At 37.5% G+C, this 17,493-nt stretch overlaps 1 protein-coding gene across 1 annotated transcript in view; it reads left to right on the forward strand.

The window, feature by feature from the left end:
• The window catches only part of epb41l3b (erythrocyte membrane protein band 4.1-like 3b), a 71,124-nt gene that overhangs the window by 19,168 nt on the left and 34,463 nt on the right, over positions 1-17,493 (forward strand). The window contains exons 3-7 of the mRNA XM_041803670.1: positions 1,761-1,904; positions 13,393-13,497; positions 13,741-13,783; positions 13,890-13,965; positions 14,217-14,435. Coding sequence (XP_041659604.1) covers positions 1,761-1,904; positions 13,393-13,497; positions 13,741-13,783; positions 13,890-13,965; positions 14,217-14,435 — 587 coding nt within the window. The remainder of the gene's footprint in view (positions 1-1,760; positions 1,905-13,392; positions 13,498-13,740; positions 13,784-13,889; positions 13,966-14,216; positions 14,436-17,493) is intronic.

Here is a 17,493-nt window from a genome sequence, read left to right on the forward strand (position 1 = left end):
AAATCTGTCTCTTTTTAAGAGCTCCAAATCATTAGGCTGAACTCAGCTGAGCTGGTTGTTTGGATCCCAAACAGCTCTTCATTAGGCACCAGTTTGGGTTTTAAATGGGGATTAAATAACAACAAAAGATGGAGGAAAGGAAACTGGCAGTGAAACGAGCGCAAGCTGCTACGGCTAACATAACAGAGCTGTTTCGTAAAACATGCTCTTTCATGAAGGGCTCCTCACATCTCAGTCGCTATCTACATTCAGTAGATAATCTACCACCATTTCAATTAATAGCATGTTTGTGACAAAATAGGATTTTTGTATTTCTTTAAGGGGCTCAGCTAGCCTCTCAGCTCAGTACAAGACTCCTCTAGACTCTTGTTTCCTTTTATCTGACTAGACGAGGCTAGGAGGTGTGCTGGACCAAGCAGTTTGTGATATTAATCCCCTCCTTGCCAGATGAAAATGTTCAGCATTTTTGTAAGGTGTAGGGATCTTACTTTATGTATGAAGAAATTTTCTGATAATATTTGCAGCATAGAGATCCATTTAGTACTGTTAAGTTCCTGTTCATTCCTAACAGCTTTCCCCCTCTTCCTGACCCCAATGGACATTTGGGATCAAGTGATTGCAAGCAATCTATTGTCAAGTGTCAGACATAAGGAACAAAAATGCAGAGATTTATACCTTTGGGATCATACACTGATGAAAACTTACCACTGAATGTCATTTCTGCCAACTCATCCCCCTCAAACTTTCACACAGGTCTTTTTAAAGGCGTTACCGTGAAGCTAATCCATAGCAGTATCCCTTAACTTGATCTGCAGGAAACAGACCTCATCATGTCACACAGAGTGATGTATGATGCTCTGCTGTTGTTGAATCTGTGTGAATCATCAGGAACAAGGCTGAGAGAAGTCACAGCGCACTGACACAACACCATCAGTCTTTTCTGACACACAGAGGCTGAGGCTGGGAGATTTCTGTGTTGCAGGGTCAACGTACTGAAAGACTGAAGTAGCTGGAGTTTACTGTATGACTGCTGTGATTTTACACATTTTCTGTGATGTTTCTCAGTCGCAAATCACCGATGAACATTGACACGACTTTGGAATACTTACCTCTTCAAATACATATCATACTTTCAGTTTCATTCTTCTGCTCTCTAAAGGGGGAAAGTATTTCCTGTAATAATAACTGATGCATTTCACTGTGTCCACTGGGAGAACTGGTCCATTTGAGCTTCATTGCACAGGCATAATGTGATGAATATAGCCTGGAGAGCATTAGAAATTTGAAATGTAAAAAGGAAAAATCCACTTTGTGTGTGAGTTAGAAGGGAGAACTGTCTTAAAGCCAAAAGCCTTTTTTTCAGCATGAAGTCAGTCATGAACAGCTTTGTTTTCAACCAAGTGGAAAATTGGATTTTCTCAGTTTAAGACAAAATGGCAGAACACCTCCAGCTCTTCTCAGTGGGACCCGATTACACACTCAGGGTCCCAGCCTCTATTTTTAGGCTTGGGTTTTGTCATGTGACAGAACGAGCAGTTTTGTCAAAGACGACTACATTAAGAAAGTGACATTCAGGGCAGGCGGAGGCAGGGAGATTGTGAGCAGAAGGTATTTTTCATTTCTGTTGTGTGAACCCTTTGAACCTTAAAGTTTACAGAATGTTTTTTAGTCTCGCTTAAAGAGAACAAGGGAGCGGTCCAGTACAGAAAACCTCACTAATCTGTTGTCATGATTTTGAAATGACTGTTTTTGTCTCGTAGGAGCTGCAGGAGGAGGACCAGACTTCCCACAGGTCATCCACAAGTCGTCTGTCCAGGTCTCCTTTGAGAGGAGCGAAAAAAGTGAAGATCATGCAGTGTAAAGTCACCCTGCTGGACAGCTCTGACTTCACGCTCAGTGTGGAGGTAAGACACAGCATGTGGTGTTAGGAGGAAGAAGTGGAAGCTTGTTTCTTATTGTTTTTTTAATGAACTAGTTCCTCTTCTTGTTTCAGTCAGGTGTAAGGTTGAAACAGAAGATGCTGCCAGTGTTATTTTATCACCAGTGACTCAGATGAGCCCTCATAGTGAGATAATGAAGCTTCCAACAGCTTCTTTACTACCCGGCCAATTTAGGCATTTAGCCAAAGTCTAAGCACAGGGATGTTTTGACTCTTAAGTAAATGTCAAGTAGAAGTACTTTTGATCTAAACTGATTTAAAATTACTGGGGAAATTGGTCTGCTATTAAACTGCTGCTGTATGCTGTAATTTCAATCATTAGGCTCTTTAAATTTCTTTGGGAAATGATGCAAAACATTCAGTTTTTCATCAGTCTATAAAAAACATCATTAAACCAAGACTGGATGTCTGACTGATTTTTTTAATTACATTTTTAGATGAAGTATCCTTCATATAATGTTCTTACAATATAAACGCCTTCATTATGTATATGCTTTATCAAACAATACACAGGACAACGGACATTTTATTTTTACATACAAATACACTGTGTTTTTAGAAGGTTCTGGAAGTTAGTTGGCTTTCCAGTTTTCTAATTTCAACAGCTGCTAAGTTCGGTTTACCTGAAACCCAATCCAGCATTCATCGACAGTCACTGTCCAACAGACGATGAATGCCTCCAGGACAGGATGTTAACTTCTTCAGGATTCTGGTGAAGCCAGTGGTCCGTGTTGGACAGAAAGATTTCCTTTTCCGTAAATGTTTTCATTTCTTGGTCCATAACACCCTGGAGTAGAGCTCCTTCACCTGTTGACTCTCAGGTCAGTCAAACAGATGAAAAGCCGATACAGCAACTTGTCCAGGAGTATGAGCCCCAAAAAACAAATAAATATGTTTGTTCTTAAAAAAAACGTAGAAAGGAGTTCCCCAATAAAAAAGTTTGTTTGAAGTGCTCTTGGACAATGGGGTTCATAAAGGTGACGACAACAAGAAATTTGCAAGGCACTTCCTTCAAACATTTGTATGCCTTTATGTTCACAACATGTTCATATAAACCCTAAAAACGCTCCTAGACGCATTTCAGCATCAAGCTTATTTACTTGCAACTAATGGTTTAGGTTGTCAGCTGCACTTTTATCAAGATATCTCTTAATAGAGATCAATCAATCATCATTAGATTACTGCTGATTCAAGCTGGTATGCAATTAGCAAGGGTAAGGTTCTGCTTGTTTTTGCTCTGTTCCTCTTGTATAAACCAAAGCCTGCTGATGCATAATCGGTCAAAACAGCTCAGACTACAAAGAGAAACCAGAGCTGACAATCCAGTCTCCCATGTGTAGATTCTACAACCCTACATAGAATCTGAGAGTAGAAGTTACCTAAATTCTGAAAGCTTTTTGAATATTTTCCCTTGTGTAACAATACTCTCTGTGAGTGAGTAAAGTGAGACCTTTGGAACAGGTTTCACCTCCTAAGACTCTGCATGCACATATGAGGACATTACATTTTGGCTTTCCTACAACATAGTAATCATTTCTGCTATTAGAATTTTTGAGATCATTATCTGGAATATCAATTGAAGTTCCAGTAATTTGCTTGAAATGTTGGGAGGATTTGCTGTTTAGATATTTGGAGAATTTGCTTTGAACTTTGTATATATTTATTTGGAAATTTGGGGAATATGTTTTCATATGTTGGAGAGTTTGTTGGACATTTCTGGGCTTTCTCCTGGAAAATTTGGGAAATGTGTTTGTAAATTTTTGGGAATTTTTAGGGGGTGGGTGGTTGTCCTTTGAAAATGAAATTGAAATTTCAGGGAATATAATTTACTGTTTCCAACATTTTCATGGAATTTGGGGTAATGTATTTTTCAGGTTTCTTTTTTATTTTTCTATGAAATTTTAATGTGAATTTGCTTAGAAATTTCGGGAATCTGCTTGAAAATTTTCACGAGGTTAAATTAAATTTTGGGAGAACTCTTTATTTAAACGTTTAGGCTGCAAACATTTCATTTAAACATTTGGGATATCAAGAACACATTTTGTGGGACTTTTTATGTGATACAAAAAAAATGTCTAAGTCTTTTCTGATACATTTTATGGAATTACTTTGAAACTCTATGGAATTTATGTGAATTTGGAAAAAAAAAGCTCGAAGAATCACCTGTCCAAAGGCAAAGCTGATGTTTCATTTATCAGGTCCTACTCAACCTGAATACATGGGAGAAACCAAAAATGCATTCCAAACAAACCCTCAGGTCTCAGGAGGATAAATAAACAAATTTCATTTCAACCAACAAACTTTATTTGCTGTTAAACTTCAAAGAACCTAGCCGTAATGTAGTTGTCAATAAAGGCTGTATTCAAATGTGTTTTAAGCTTCTCTGCCTCCATCTTTCTTGTGTTTTTGCCCTGTTAAACACTAATTTTAGTAGTGGTAGTTTTGCAGTCTTTCTATATCAAGCTCGGAGTGTCTCAGGTGATTTGAAAATGAACTATTTCCATAACGCACATTATGTGCTATTGGGAATAGAAGTTTTTACAGGCTTAAAGCAGCTACAAATGATTAAACTTTATCATTCCTTTTACTGAACACAATGAGTATTGATTGCCATCAGGACATGAAGACAATTTCAACTGTCCTCAACCCTGCCTTTAAGATACAAACAAATGTTTGTGAAACATGTAATTTACTCGTATTTACTGGACACTAATAACACCTTTGTGTTGGCCTTAAAACCCAGGCTCCAATCTACCACTGCACACTGTTTTTCTTTGACTATCAGTCCTACAATTGTTAGCCTTTATATTAAACCAAAAATAAACGGTGCTATTTTGACAGCACTTCTTAGAAGTAGGGATTTCACGGATTTCACAGCACATTTACATTTGCTTTTGTGTGAAATTGCTTTGTGGAATTAGTTCTCCCTGAAAGCTTCTCTCCATGGTCTTGAGAGAAAACAAATTATTCATATAAGGCATCTTAAATGTTAAGTTCCTACATCAAAGCTCTCCTGCTATCCAGAAATAAACCCTGTGAGGAACAGAGAGCCGGAAGATGAGGGAAAACACGTGTCTCTGTGTTGTTAATGTGAGATGAGCAACGCCAATATCCCAGCAGTGTGGCTGTTATCATAATGTAGAGAAATTGAATATGGAAATGAGATGTTTTTGTGCAGAGAAAAAAGTGGAGAATGAGTTGCTTGTTAATCATAATGAGTTAGAATGATAAAGGAGGGTGAAAGGTTCGATGAGTTCATTATTTTCCGAGTTGGACGATCGAGCAGAAAAGTGAGACAAAAATGAAGTGTGTTAAATTGAATTGAACAAGATAAGAATTGTATCAGCGATTTGCTAATTTAACAATCAGTCTGTTCAGTCCTCTAAGGTTTTGTTGTACTTATTGCACATTTGCTTGGTGTCAGACTGCCTTGTTGGTTTGAGTTTTTCCCCATTTCTTTCTAGTGTAACCTTTAGCAAAACAATCACACTAATTATCTATGATTTTTAAGTTTCCAGCATTTAAAAATAGCCTTTTTTTAATGCATCCATGCAAGTACAATCCACAGCCAGTCCAGGAAAATGTGAGTGTCCAGGCTCTACATCATAATCGCTTCTTTCTGCCATCAACAGTCATTCTTTCTCTCCGATCATTAAAAATTCAGAAGAGTGGACTTACTTGACATTTTACTCTACATACTTCCCTCTTGGCAACAGAAAGTTGCTCCTTTTATGAAGTTTAAAGATTTTTGTGTAGTTCTAAAATGTGTGAGGGCTGAACAGGGCCTGTGAGACCCTCCTCCTCCTCCTGAAATCTTCTTTGAGCAGATTCCTCCCCACCAGGGGTTTGGACAGAGGGATTAGTCGACTGTTTCTGTGGAGGTTGGGAGGTGACCGTGAAATGGGAGCATTTGTTGGAGGGAATCAGTGTCACTGAGTCTCTGTGTGTTGGAGTAATGACTCCCACTGTGGCCATGGATGGATTTTTTTAGGACAGTGATCTTGAAATAAGAGGCAGCATGGACTGCACATGCATAGCTTACAGTGCTTTTCATTTAGATGACTTATTAGATTAGATGGCCTGACTTATAGTCATGCATTCATTTACTATCAAAATTTCATACTTCAGGCTTTGACCTAGAAAACACTGTCCAAAATGTCTGTATTTAAAGATGGATAGTATCAGAAAGTGCCAAAGAGTAAAAGAAAGCAATGTCTAAAGTGTGCAAATATATATTTACACATCACATACGAGTTAATATCTCTTTTAATGTAATGTTTAACTCCGCCAAGGAGGTTATGTGATCAGCAGGGTTTGTTAGTTAGTTTGTTAGCAACATAACTCAAAAAGTTATGGACAGATTTTGATGAAATTTTCAGGAAATGTCAGAAATGGCATAAGGAAGAACTGATTAGATTTTGGGACTGATCCGGATCACCGTCTGGATCCAGGAATTTTTAAAGGATTCGTTACTATTGGGAGATAGGGCTAATGGCGGAGGTCTGCGCTCTCCGAGTGCTTTTCCAGTTTTAAATAATTTACATAGAGTAGAAATTAAAGGAAACAACTTTGCCTGTTAGTGCAACAACCAAAGAACTATCCCGGTCTGCAACTTTGAAATTGCTTGAGAAGTTGTTAGGTTAAAGGCCAGCATAATCGGCCTGAGGGCACCATCAGGTGTGAAGGAGGATTGACAGGACTGAAGGAGAATAAAAAAGTCCAGACCTGTTGGGCTGCATACAGGCTGGATGGTGCAAGTAAGGCATGTAGTTGGGTTGCCATGATCCCCTGGTCATGCTGTGGATGTTCCAGGGGCCAAAAAAATGCCAGTTGTCTCCAGGTGTATCACCAGAGGTGAAAAGGCCTGGACAGAAGAGTTGCCAACAAGTTTTACCTTGGCTGCCAGGTGCCAACAAGTGTCAGCTTAAATCTGGCCGTCCTCTCCTGCGCTCCAGCCTTGGCTTGTGGCAAATTAGGACCCAAGATGAATTCTTTGTGCCCTACATGCCTAAAACTTATGCACATGGCTATATTTTTAATTTGCAAGTGACGAATTTAAAACAACCAGCTCAAATGAAATGTCAATTTTATTCTGGCCTAAGAAGATCAATATCAAGTTATCGCCGTGATGTTTTAGCTCTATAACGGAGACATGACCACATGCCTTCACTACTTCAAGTAGAATTTTATGTATAGAAGACAAAAAATGACTGTTTAGTAATGTTTTTATATAGAAATGTCTAGGTGGATTTCACAATGTAAATTGAGAGGCTCTTAATTGGACATCTGGAAGCGAAATGTCAAATATGAAGATTGAATGTTTTCAATAACAAATAAGAACTGAAAATGTACTTCAACAAAAGTGAAGCAAACACACAACAATTTTGGATTATATAGAAAATCTGTTCATATTTTTGATTTTTTTTGCACCAATTTCAAACCAGTGCCACCAAGAAGTCTTCTGAGTGGTATGAAAGACATTGGAGCAACTGTGTGGTGTGCAAATCCAGACAGACACACTGCCAGTTATAGTAGTAAGATGATGGTAAATAAAGTTCTAGAGGTAGATAAATATCGAGTTACATTTACTACTTAATCTATTTCAAACCTTTGGATTAAATGCAATTTACCAAGCCTTTATTTCTTCAAAATCTCCCTCTAATAAACTCAAATCTCTTACAAACTTCCAGCATATTTTTAAAGTACACCTTCATTTATAAAGATATAAATATTTTACTTAGGTTCCTTCACAATGCTTTGTCTAAATCTTAGTCAATTAAATTGCTTTTATCAATTTGAGGTATTGAATAGTGCAAAAAAAGACATTTTTAATCAAGGAGTTGGATTTTTCAATTACTTCTGAGCCTAGACTATAAATTTGTGCTGACAGAAAATCAATATTTGTCCCTTTGATGGTTTCTAATTTTTTTATTTTCAATACCACGAACTCCTGAGAGAAAACATCACTCATTTATCCTGCAGATATGTTGAGCGAGTGATATTAAATGCACTATTACAGGCTTTTGCTACACCCTCAAAACCCCTAAAGTTCATGTAATCTATTGGGAGCCCCTTTAAAAGCATGATAATACATCTCAGGGGCTTTATCCTCATATAATTAACTTGGCTGACTAATCTCTGTAAATGGTGATGATTTATTCAATGTTACACATCGCCAGTCTCTTAGCTAGCGTACGGTTTTGAACCCCAGCGTCCCATCTGTTTTCTGTGCTGTAATCTCCCTGTCCAGCCCCCCCCCCCCCCAGGACGAGCAGGCCTGGAGCTTCCCTGGCACAAATCTGACCCCACCTCACATTGTGCCGTTCACACTTAATAGACAGGAATGCATTAAACTGACTGGATTAAATCACATTAGATGGTGTTTGGGCAGAGCAGACAGAAAGAAAGAAGGTAAATGTTAATGATGTGGGATTATTTACTCATCAGTCATTAAAAAACACAAGATTTCAAAAAGATTCTCTTTAAAATGCACCTGTAGCTTTGCATGAAGTCCTCACTCTCTGCACAAAGCACCTCAAATGAATTCTACAAATTTTCTGTTTATCAATTTTTTGCAGGGTTATCATTCAAATAAAAGGCTGGGATTCAAACAAGGCCTGAAAAATTATCCGAGTTGACTAAAAACATCCATAACTAAGAATTTATGGATGCTTTCTATGTATAAATTTGACTTTTTTAAATGTATATTACTGCAAATAGACTATCTTTTGATTTTATTGGTGCAAAACGCCCTGCATTATTTATAGTCTTAACAATTTTAGTCAGAAAAATACAAAAAGAATGCCAAAAAGCAATGACATAGCAAACCCAGGAGCTTCAGTCAGTGAAATCGCAGCTCTCCTAAATTTCATTGCTGGTGTTCCTCAAATTTGTAGTCTCCAGATCTATTTATATTACCATTTTCTCCTTTTACAAGAATATCCTGGCAGACATGAGTGTGATTTAGTATTTATGATGTCAAGGGTCATTCTTGCTATTTAAATCCTCGTATTTCCAGGAAAATTAGAGATAAAAATAGCAATGCCTGTTATTTTTCTAGGATGACCTGTGATTAGAGGAAACAGTGCTAATGAAATTTAAAAAAGGCTGGGATCAAAGTTCAGGTTTGATTGCGGTGTAACAGAAGAAGAATTACAATGCAGAGGGAGTGAATAACACAGCTCTAGTAGGACTCTTTAGTGAACCTTTACACTGTGAATTCCACTCACTGTCTGAGTATCTGTCTCGTCTGCCTCTGCACGAGGTCGTGACAGAATCAGCCGCTTTGTCATAAAAAGCAGGGATACAAAATCAGGCAGCGATGCAGGCGGTATGAGTCACAATGTTTAATGCTGGAAGTCGAACAGAACTCACAATCAGTGTAACATTTTCTGTGAATATTTTCAGCAGAAGTTTCTCCTCCACTCTGAGAGTTTCTTTAAAGTTAGAAGCAAAGTACGGAAGCCTGGAGTAGTCATGCAGACGAAGGTTTTTTAATGCACGATCTCAGTTGAATTAAGATGTAAACTGTGGAAAACAAGCTTTGTGATCATTCCCAAAAAGAAAGGAAAAAAAAAAGAACAATAAGACTTTCATATTTGCCCCAAAAAGTAATTCATTTTGAGTGATGAGCAGCAAGAGATAGGAAGTCACTACATCAGCTGTAGGCACTGTTGTATTGCAGATACTGAATATTATGAACTGATTTGTCATCTATCATGATAAAATCCATTTGAGTCAGGGAGTACATGTAAGTATTGATGTATTTGTGTGTTTTCTGTATATAACCTGCGCTGACTCCTGTTACAAACAAAATTGCCCCTCAGGGACAGTAAAGACTTCCCAATCCAATCCACAGCACCTCAAGAGGCTGGAGGGTGAGATTGTTGCATTTGCTCTCTGTTGCCTGCTTACTACATGATATTTCAAAGCTAATTGTCAGGTAGAGCCAGAATCAAAACTTCCTGCTTGAAATGTAAAGAAATCTGTATCAGTGTCCTCCCAGCTGAGGGAATACAGCAGACATACTGTACGCTTTCTCAGCTCAGGATGTGGGATGCAGTGATACAACTGAGGTCAGAGGATCTTTTAGATAACTGTAAGGGAGTCCTCCTCCTCCTCCTCCTCCTCCTCCTCCTCTTCCTTCAAATCCTATTTGAAACTAGCCCAAAGTGGCAAGATTTGACATTTTTATCCCCCTGACCTTGTAGTTTTCCAGCTCAACTCAATTTCCTCCCATGGGAAAAATGTCTGTGCTAATCGTTTCCTATCATTTTCTGTGGCAGAGATACGCTGAACCTCCCCTGCTTCACTACAGAGGGTGTTATGTCTCAATGGAGGAGGATAAAAACCTGCATTGCAATGTGTTGTTATTATTCATCTGCATATTTTTGGGAATCCCCCAAGTCTAGATCCAAATATTTATCCTGCTTCTTAAGATCATCACGCTACATGAAAAATGTTGTCCTTTGAGCACATTTATTTAATTGACAGCAAATTAATCGTATTTTTATATTCAGTTAAAAAACAAACTAAAAATAGCTAAATAAAATAAATATAGGTAGCCTGATGATTTTATTCTTTTTAGATTAGCATTGCAAACTGAATATATTTGAGATTTAGACTGTTTGTTGGACAGAACAAGACTTGTCTCAGTCCTGCTCTCAATAAATCTTATTATATATTAAAGCACCTCTAAATTCACAGCAGCTCCTCCAGCTCATTCTCCTTTAAGTTGAAGTGAAATAAAGTAAACTCCTCTTTTCTAATTTGAAATCAGTGTTCCTTCTAATTTTCTCCTGCTTTCATTCTCTACAACCCCGGGGAGAGAAACTACAAGGTAGATCAGTCAGCTGCATCTGCTGCACATCTGACACAGTTGTTTAAAGGGCAAACTGTTAGATAGTAACTTAGTCTCAATGGACATGTGCAGATCACAACCCTTTTTTGTGCGTGGGTGGTGGTTTCTGTCAGTAAAGCTGGGGTTACGGGTTGCGTTGAGAAGCTGCTGTCACAGAAATGCAGCTATAGTGTGACATGACTCTGCTAATTCCCTCTGAGGAGTGCTGGTGGGATTAGCTTTTCTCCATCAGAGGCTTTATAGCTCTGCAGAAACCACGCAAAGTCAGCGCCGAGTTCTCTGCATGAAAAGTGATAGAAGGTGTAGGTGGATGCTTTTATAAATATACCATATGTTTAGTCCTCCTGTTACATTGTAATGCTGCATCAAAGCCTGCTTTTATTGTTATGTATCAGCAGGTCAATTCATTTTACTTTGTGAAAAGTTTGTGGTTTTGAAACAGACTGGATTTAAAATTGTTCGCTTTATGTGACAAAAAAAGTAAATGAGGTCATCAGTGAGAAGTTTGGCTTTTTGTAGACATGCACCAACTGTGAAAATTAGTAACACTCCAACTATGCCCACATTTCTCTCATGATTGACCATGAAGGCAGATCAGAGTTTGTCCAATTGGTGACTTCTGCCTCTTGTATGATTCAGCATTTAGGTATTCAAGCAGCAGCATTAAATTGATTGAACACAACAGATAAACAGTGGTCACTGATATTAAATTATGCTGTATCATTTGCTAGTGGGCCAATATCTTTAAACAGGGCCAATAACAGTTGATACCAATGATAAACTCATGCATCAGTGCATCCCTGGCTATTTCCTTATGGTAACTTTGCAACCTGGGGCATGCATTTGAGTGATAAAGATGGATGTTATTATTTGTCGGAATACACTAAAAGATGATTGTGTTGCTTTGTTTTCAGGGGGCCTAAAATCAACACAAGTTGAACATTTCTCACAGCAGCTTCACATTAATAAATACAATTTAGTGTGTTTAATGAAAAAATAAATAGTTTAAGCTAAATAACTTGCCAATTTGTTGTTTGTTTAATTTAAGGTATGGTTGATTTTGTTATTTTAAATCACTATTTATTTTGGTGTCTGTCCTGGGGGCTTAACTTTTCTTAGATACAAGTAGAGGGGGCTCAAAGGAAACAGTTGGGAACCACTGCCCTAGGCCATGCTTACTTGCAAAAGTATGGACTTATTTTTCCAACAGATTATTTTCCCTTGTCCCTGGTGTCAGTCTTTTTTATGCCTGATTGTGTCCTCGGGCGATCTATTCACTACATCTACACTTTCTTTCAGGCTCAATTTTTGGCCCAAACATATTTAAAAGTTCTGCATATTACTGTATACCTCTACATATGTTTAAAATATGGTAAATAGGCTTGATATAAAATATCCATATTAAAGTATTTTCTAAGCATTTAGACTTTTTTGAAGAAAATAAAAAAGCATTTTACATTTGTTTACAGACCAAAATGCATTTTTCCCATTTTGTCCAATCACATACCTTGAACTTTTGATATACTGTTATAAATTACATAAAAAGACGCTTCTTCATCTTTAGAAGGCTGTCTTCTCTGCTCTACCACTGAAACATTTCATTGGTCAGTTGTCAAAGACACTCCATTTTCAATTACATAAATCAAAGGCCTTTATCTACAGGGAGCTCTCAGAAATATAAATTAGGTTGATTCTGATTGTTGGCATTTATTTTCTGAGGTGTCAGTCCCTTGCTTTTACTAACATGATCATTGATGAGTCTGCAGCAGCACATGAACAGAAAATCTCATACGGTGTTTGAGGTACTTTATGCGGTGGGTGGGGGCTTTAACCAAAGCAGTAAATTGAACATAAATATAGCTGGAGTCAGCAAATGCTTGTCATTTCTGCTCAATCACTGAATCATCTAATTGATCAATTGGTCACAATAATTAGCAATTCATATTCTTCTAAATGAGTAATGGGTTAATTGATTACTCACTGAATACAGGCCAGCAGGTTTGTATGTTTATTACAGAGAAGATGTGAGTGTAAGCTTCACTAGTGTGTTTACGACTGCTGCTACTGGAACAAGCTGTGGTAGTGTCAGTGACATGAGGAGCTGGCTCTGCTCTGTGTTTTCTGTGTGGCAACATGGCCCTTAAAATATCTCATGTGAGCAGCCAAATGAGAGTAAGAGCCACCCGGCATTCAGCGAGAGACATGCCATGAATCGTTCAAAGCTTTCACATAGCTGACGTTCACCTTGAGCTCAGGAACGTGAAGGTGTATTTATACTCTGGTGCTTTTTATAGAGGGAATCGATCCAGAGTGGGGGAAAGTGACTGCTACGGTGTGAGGGCTGGACTCTGCAGGAAATGGTCAGCAAATACTGACATTTCTCCAAGCTTTTTACCTCTGACAGAGCGAAGAATGGAGAGAGAGACAAGGATGTGACACTGTCTAGATTGCACAAATACATGCCCAAATGTTGGCAAAGTTTTTTTGCAGTTTATATAATATGTTGGCATAATTTTGAAATGACTCTTCAAACTTTAATCTGTGCATATACACTGTGTTAAATGATTTTTGTATTTTGTTGTTTTTCTCACAGAAACGAGCCAAAGGCCAGGTACTTTTCGATAAAGTTTGTGAACACCTCAACCTACTGGAGAAGGACTATTTTGGCATTACGTACAGAGATGTAGAGAACCAGAAGGTAAAAATAAAATCCATACATTGTAAAATCTGAGTTATACATTCTAAGCAGACTTGGAGAAGAGTAAGATCTGTTAACATCACAGCATGAAACAAAAAGTTTTCAAACATCTACTTTTACCTGAGGCACTGAACTCTCAAATAAAAGAAATTTTGGGTTTATTGACAAAGTATTTTAGGAATATTCGGTTGTTAGTATTTTTCCCACACCTCAGTGCTCATAAATGCTTTCTGTCTTTTGCAGAATTGGCTGGACCCTTCCAAAGAGCTAAAGAAGCAGATCAGGAGTAAGTTTAATAATTTAATAAACCACTCAAGTGTTTTGACCTGAACAGGGGTGTGTTCGATTGGAAAATGCTGCTCAGATAATTTAATGTTCTTTCTGTGTTTCAGCTGGTCCCTGGAACTTTGCTTTCAATGTGAAGTTTTACCCTCCAGACCCCTCCCAGCTCACCGAGGATATCACAAGGTGAGGAGGCAGCAAGTTCAGATAAAGTATAAGGGTGGCCACTGACTGGTATTTGCTTTTGGGATGTTCAGTATTAATGTTAATCAGTGTTGCTTATGAATGGAGTGTGGTTTTAGAGATTTTAATGGCTCAAAATATTGTCTTTAAAGTAAAAAACATTTGACTTTGGGGAGTAAAATTTTATCCAAATTGTGAAAATGCTCCCAAAATTGTGTTTAACAGCAACATAGTAATTCTTCTTCCTGTTTTAGGTACTACTTGTGTCTACAGCTGAGAGACGATGTGGTTTCTGGCCGTCTGCCGTGCTCCTTTGCCACCCACACGGTGTTGGGCTCCTACACAGCACAGTCTGAACTGGGAGACTATGACCCTGAAGAATTAGGCAGCGACTACATCAGTGAACTCCGATTTGCACCAAACCAGACCAAAGAGCTCGAGGAGAAAGTCATGGAACTACACAAGACCTACAAGTTAGTCTCCACATTAGCTTTAAAACTTCTTTTAAACATAACATTTGTAACAGCCCTCGACCTCAAGATGATTTTAGATAAAGGAGATTCTCAGAAGAGAAGAGCAAATGGTCAGTAAAATACATTTGTAAGGGTGACTGGTGGGAGGAAGGTTGTGATTTTAGGTGATTTATGAGTAAATAGGTAAATAATTTAGCAATTCAGAGATTCTATATTCAAGAGCCTTGTGTTTTTGTACATTAAGGTTTATTGCCAGATAATAAAACTCATAACAAACTAAGTGGGAAGAGGATGAGAAAGGAATGTTAAAGAATTAGTGGGTTAGACAGCCTACAAATGTCTTCTTGCACAATATCAATCTATCTATGCTTGTCTAGAACCAGTTCACAATAAATGTTTTTTTTCAGGACACTACAAAAAGGCAAAAGTCTAAACCTCACTATTTATTATATCATTATAAAGACCTATCATTTATCCACTATGAGTATAGCACACAGCAACATTTAGTAAAGTCACAGTTGCAGGAAAAATGGACTTGACAGAAACAGAAATATCGAGCAGAAGCAGACTCATGTCAAATTCTGCCTTGAGATGATCATGATGGACTATGAAAGTTGATTAAAGGGAAATACGGGAAGAAAGAATTGGATAAAGACAGATAAACAGAGCTCCACAGAGCATTAGCAACACAAACAGACACAAGACTGCTGTGCTAATACCAGTGGTAAACCAAGGTGTTGTAAGTAAGTAAAATTTATTTGTAATAGCACCTTTCACAGAGCAAGTCACAAAGTGCTTTACAAAAAAAAAAAAAACACATACAAAGAGCAAGAATAAAAAAAAAAAAAATAGTGCAAGTATACAAAATTACATCAAGTGATCAAAAGACAGTTTAAAGAGAACTGTTTTCAGCTGCTTCTTAAAAACCTCAATTGAATCAGCAGAGCATAAGCTAAAAGGAAGAGAGCTCCAAAGAGTCAGGGTCACAACCTCCAAGACTCGATCACCTTTGGTATTAAGTTGGACCTTAGGGACAACAAGTAGACCCTGATCTGAGGACCTGTATTATAAAGAATATAAAGTAATGATGATAGACTGATCATATTATTTAAAACGGTTACATTCAGCATGTATTTTATTTAGTTTTACAATTCTGATGATAAAGGGAAAGGATTAGTAATGTTAAGCATAGCAGGTGGAACTGAGCAACTCTAAGATTAATATCAGAACTATAATAGTGATAATTGAGTTCAGACAGACTTTTTAAAGTTGTAACCTTAGTGGTAATACTTGTAGCTTTTAACAACACAATCTAATGAATACATGTATAGGTTAGGGGATCCACAGATGCATTGGTGGAACATCAGTATTGGCCATAATCAGCCTTGTTGGCAAGCATCGGCCTTCAGCAAATGCTGTGGCAGGAACAGTTATCGGTAGCCAGTGTTTATCTGCTGTGTCTAGTTCATACAATGCTGGCATCCTGCATGGCTAACTGCTGAATCAAGAAGAGGTGATTCTTAAATTCCCCTTTTATCAGGTATTAAAAGACGAGCACAATGCAGGATGACAAGTGTAACCCTCATTTTTTGACTGATCAATGAAGATTTTATCTGCATAGAAAGAGAACAGGAATGAATGTGCTGGTTGTAAGAAAACCAGTAATGCAAACGGCAATAAAGAAAAATAAGAAAAAAGAAAAATATTAAGCTAGGAATAAACTATAATGATAATATTCAAGTCGGGTAAATAAGTCAATTATTAAGATTTTTTTAACAGAACAGATGTCATCTTTTTGGTTAAACATAAGAAAATATGTTGGCATAGAAGGAGTGTTAGACCAAAAAAAAGTATTACAAGGGGTGCAGATGGCTTAGTGGTTATTCTGCCTGTGGCTCCTTTCCAACATGTCTCTCTCCCACTTTCTCATCCTTTTTCTGACTATCCTCTGTCGTCCTCTCTAATAAAGGCATTTAAAGCCTAAAATATATATCTTTAAATAAATAAGTATTAATAAAGGCATTGGTATTAGCAATCAGATAATGTATTATTTTAAACATCACTGTCAGTCCTGATTTTTACTCTTGGTACATCTGTAGAAAATAATCTGTGTGGATGAAGGGAAAGTGTATGAACGTGCTGAATTTGGCATGCTTTATGGAAATATAGAAGGGAGAAGAATCAAAAGAAAGAAAAATTAGTTATTTAAAAATAATCTTCATGTCGTAGCTATTCTAGTACTGGTAAAGAGTCTCTTCAGTTGAGAAATGGTCACATTATAGGTGTAAACATGTTGGGTTTTCTCCTTGCAGTGCTTGTTTTTAGGTTACAGATGACCATCTTGATCATTAAAGTTATGGTAAATCTGATTTCTTATTGCTCCTCCAGATCAAATTAATCTCCTCCATTGAAAAACAACAAGAAATATTAATGTCCAAAAAGTTTTATATTCTCCTTTAGCAGGACTGTTTGGGTTTGGTTTATCTATTCAGCAGTGTCCTAACATCAATTCAAACTAAATCCAAGACCAGACTTTCATGTGAATGTTTTACAACAAGAAAGATTTCCATCAGTTTCTTTTCCACCCTTGGAAACAATAAAATCTTAAAGGGAAATATGTTAACATTAGAGCCACTAGTATAAAGTTGATAGGATTTAGAGTGGAAAATCGTAAATCTACCAACTTTAAATCACTGTCATCATTGTTGAATGTTACCAGCCTGAAAACATAATCTGCTCTGAAAGCAGCGTGTCCCCAGACACTGGATTTGTATTTTCCCACAAATGATTATATGTGCCTGTCGTTCATCTGAGCCCCTTACACTTCATGTATTACAATAGTTTGTGTGTAAATTGATTTAGTCCAGTGTAGCCTGCTGGGTGGAGCAAGGCAATGGCAGAGCAAGGATTAGGGTCTCTCTAAAGACCATCTATCTAAAAATGGAGGCACTCGAGGTGCTCTGTTACACTGCAGTAAAAAGCGTTTATAAAGCAGCCATTTTCCAAAGCTTTTATGCCATAAAACTGTGAATGATTCCTTTTTTATTTTTATGGGAGA

Source organism: Cheilinus undulatus, linkage group 13, assembly GCF_018320785.1.
Source record: "Cheilinus undulatus linkage group 13, ASM1832078v1, whole genome shotgun sequence".
NCBI classification, from domain to species: Eukaryota; Metazoa; Chordata; class Actinopteri; order Labriformes; family Labridae; genus Cheilinus; species Cheilinus undulatus.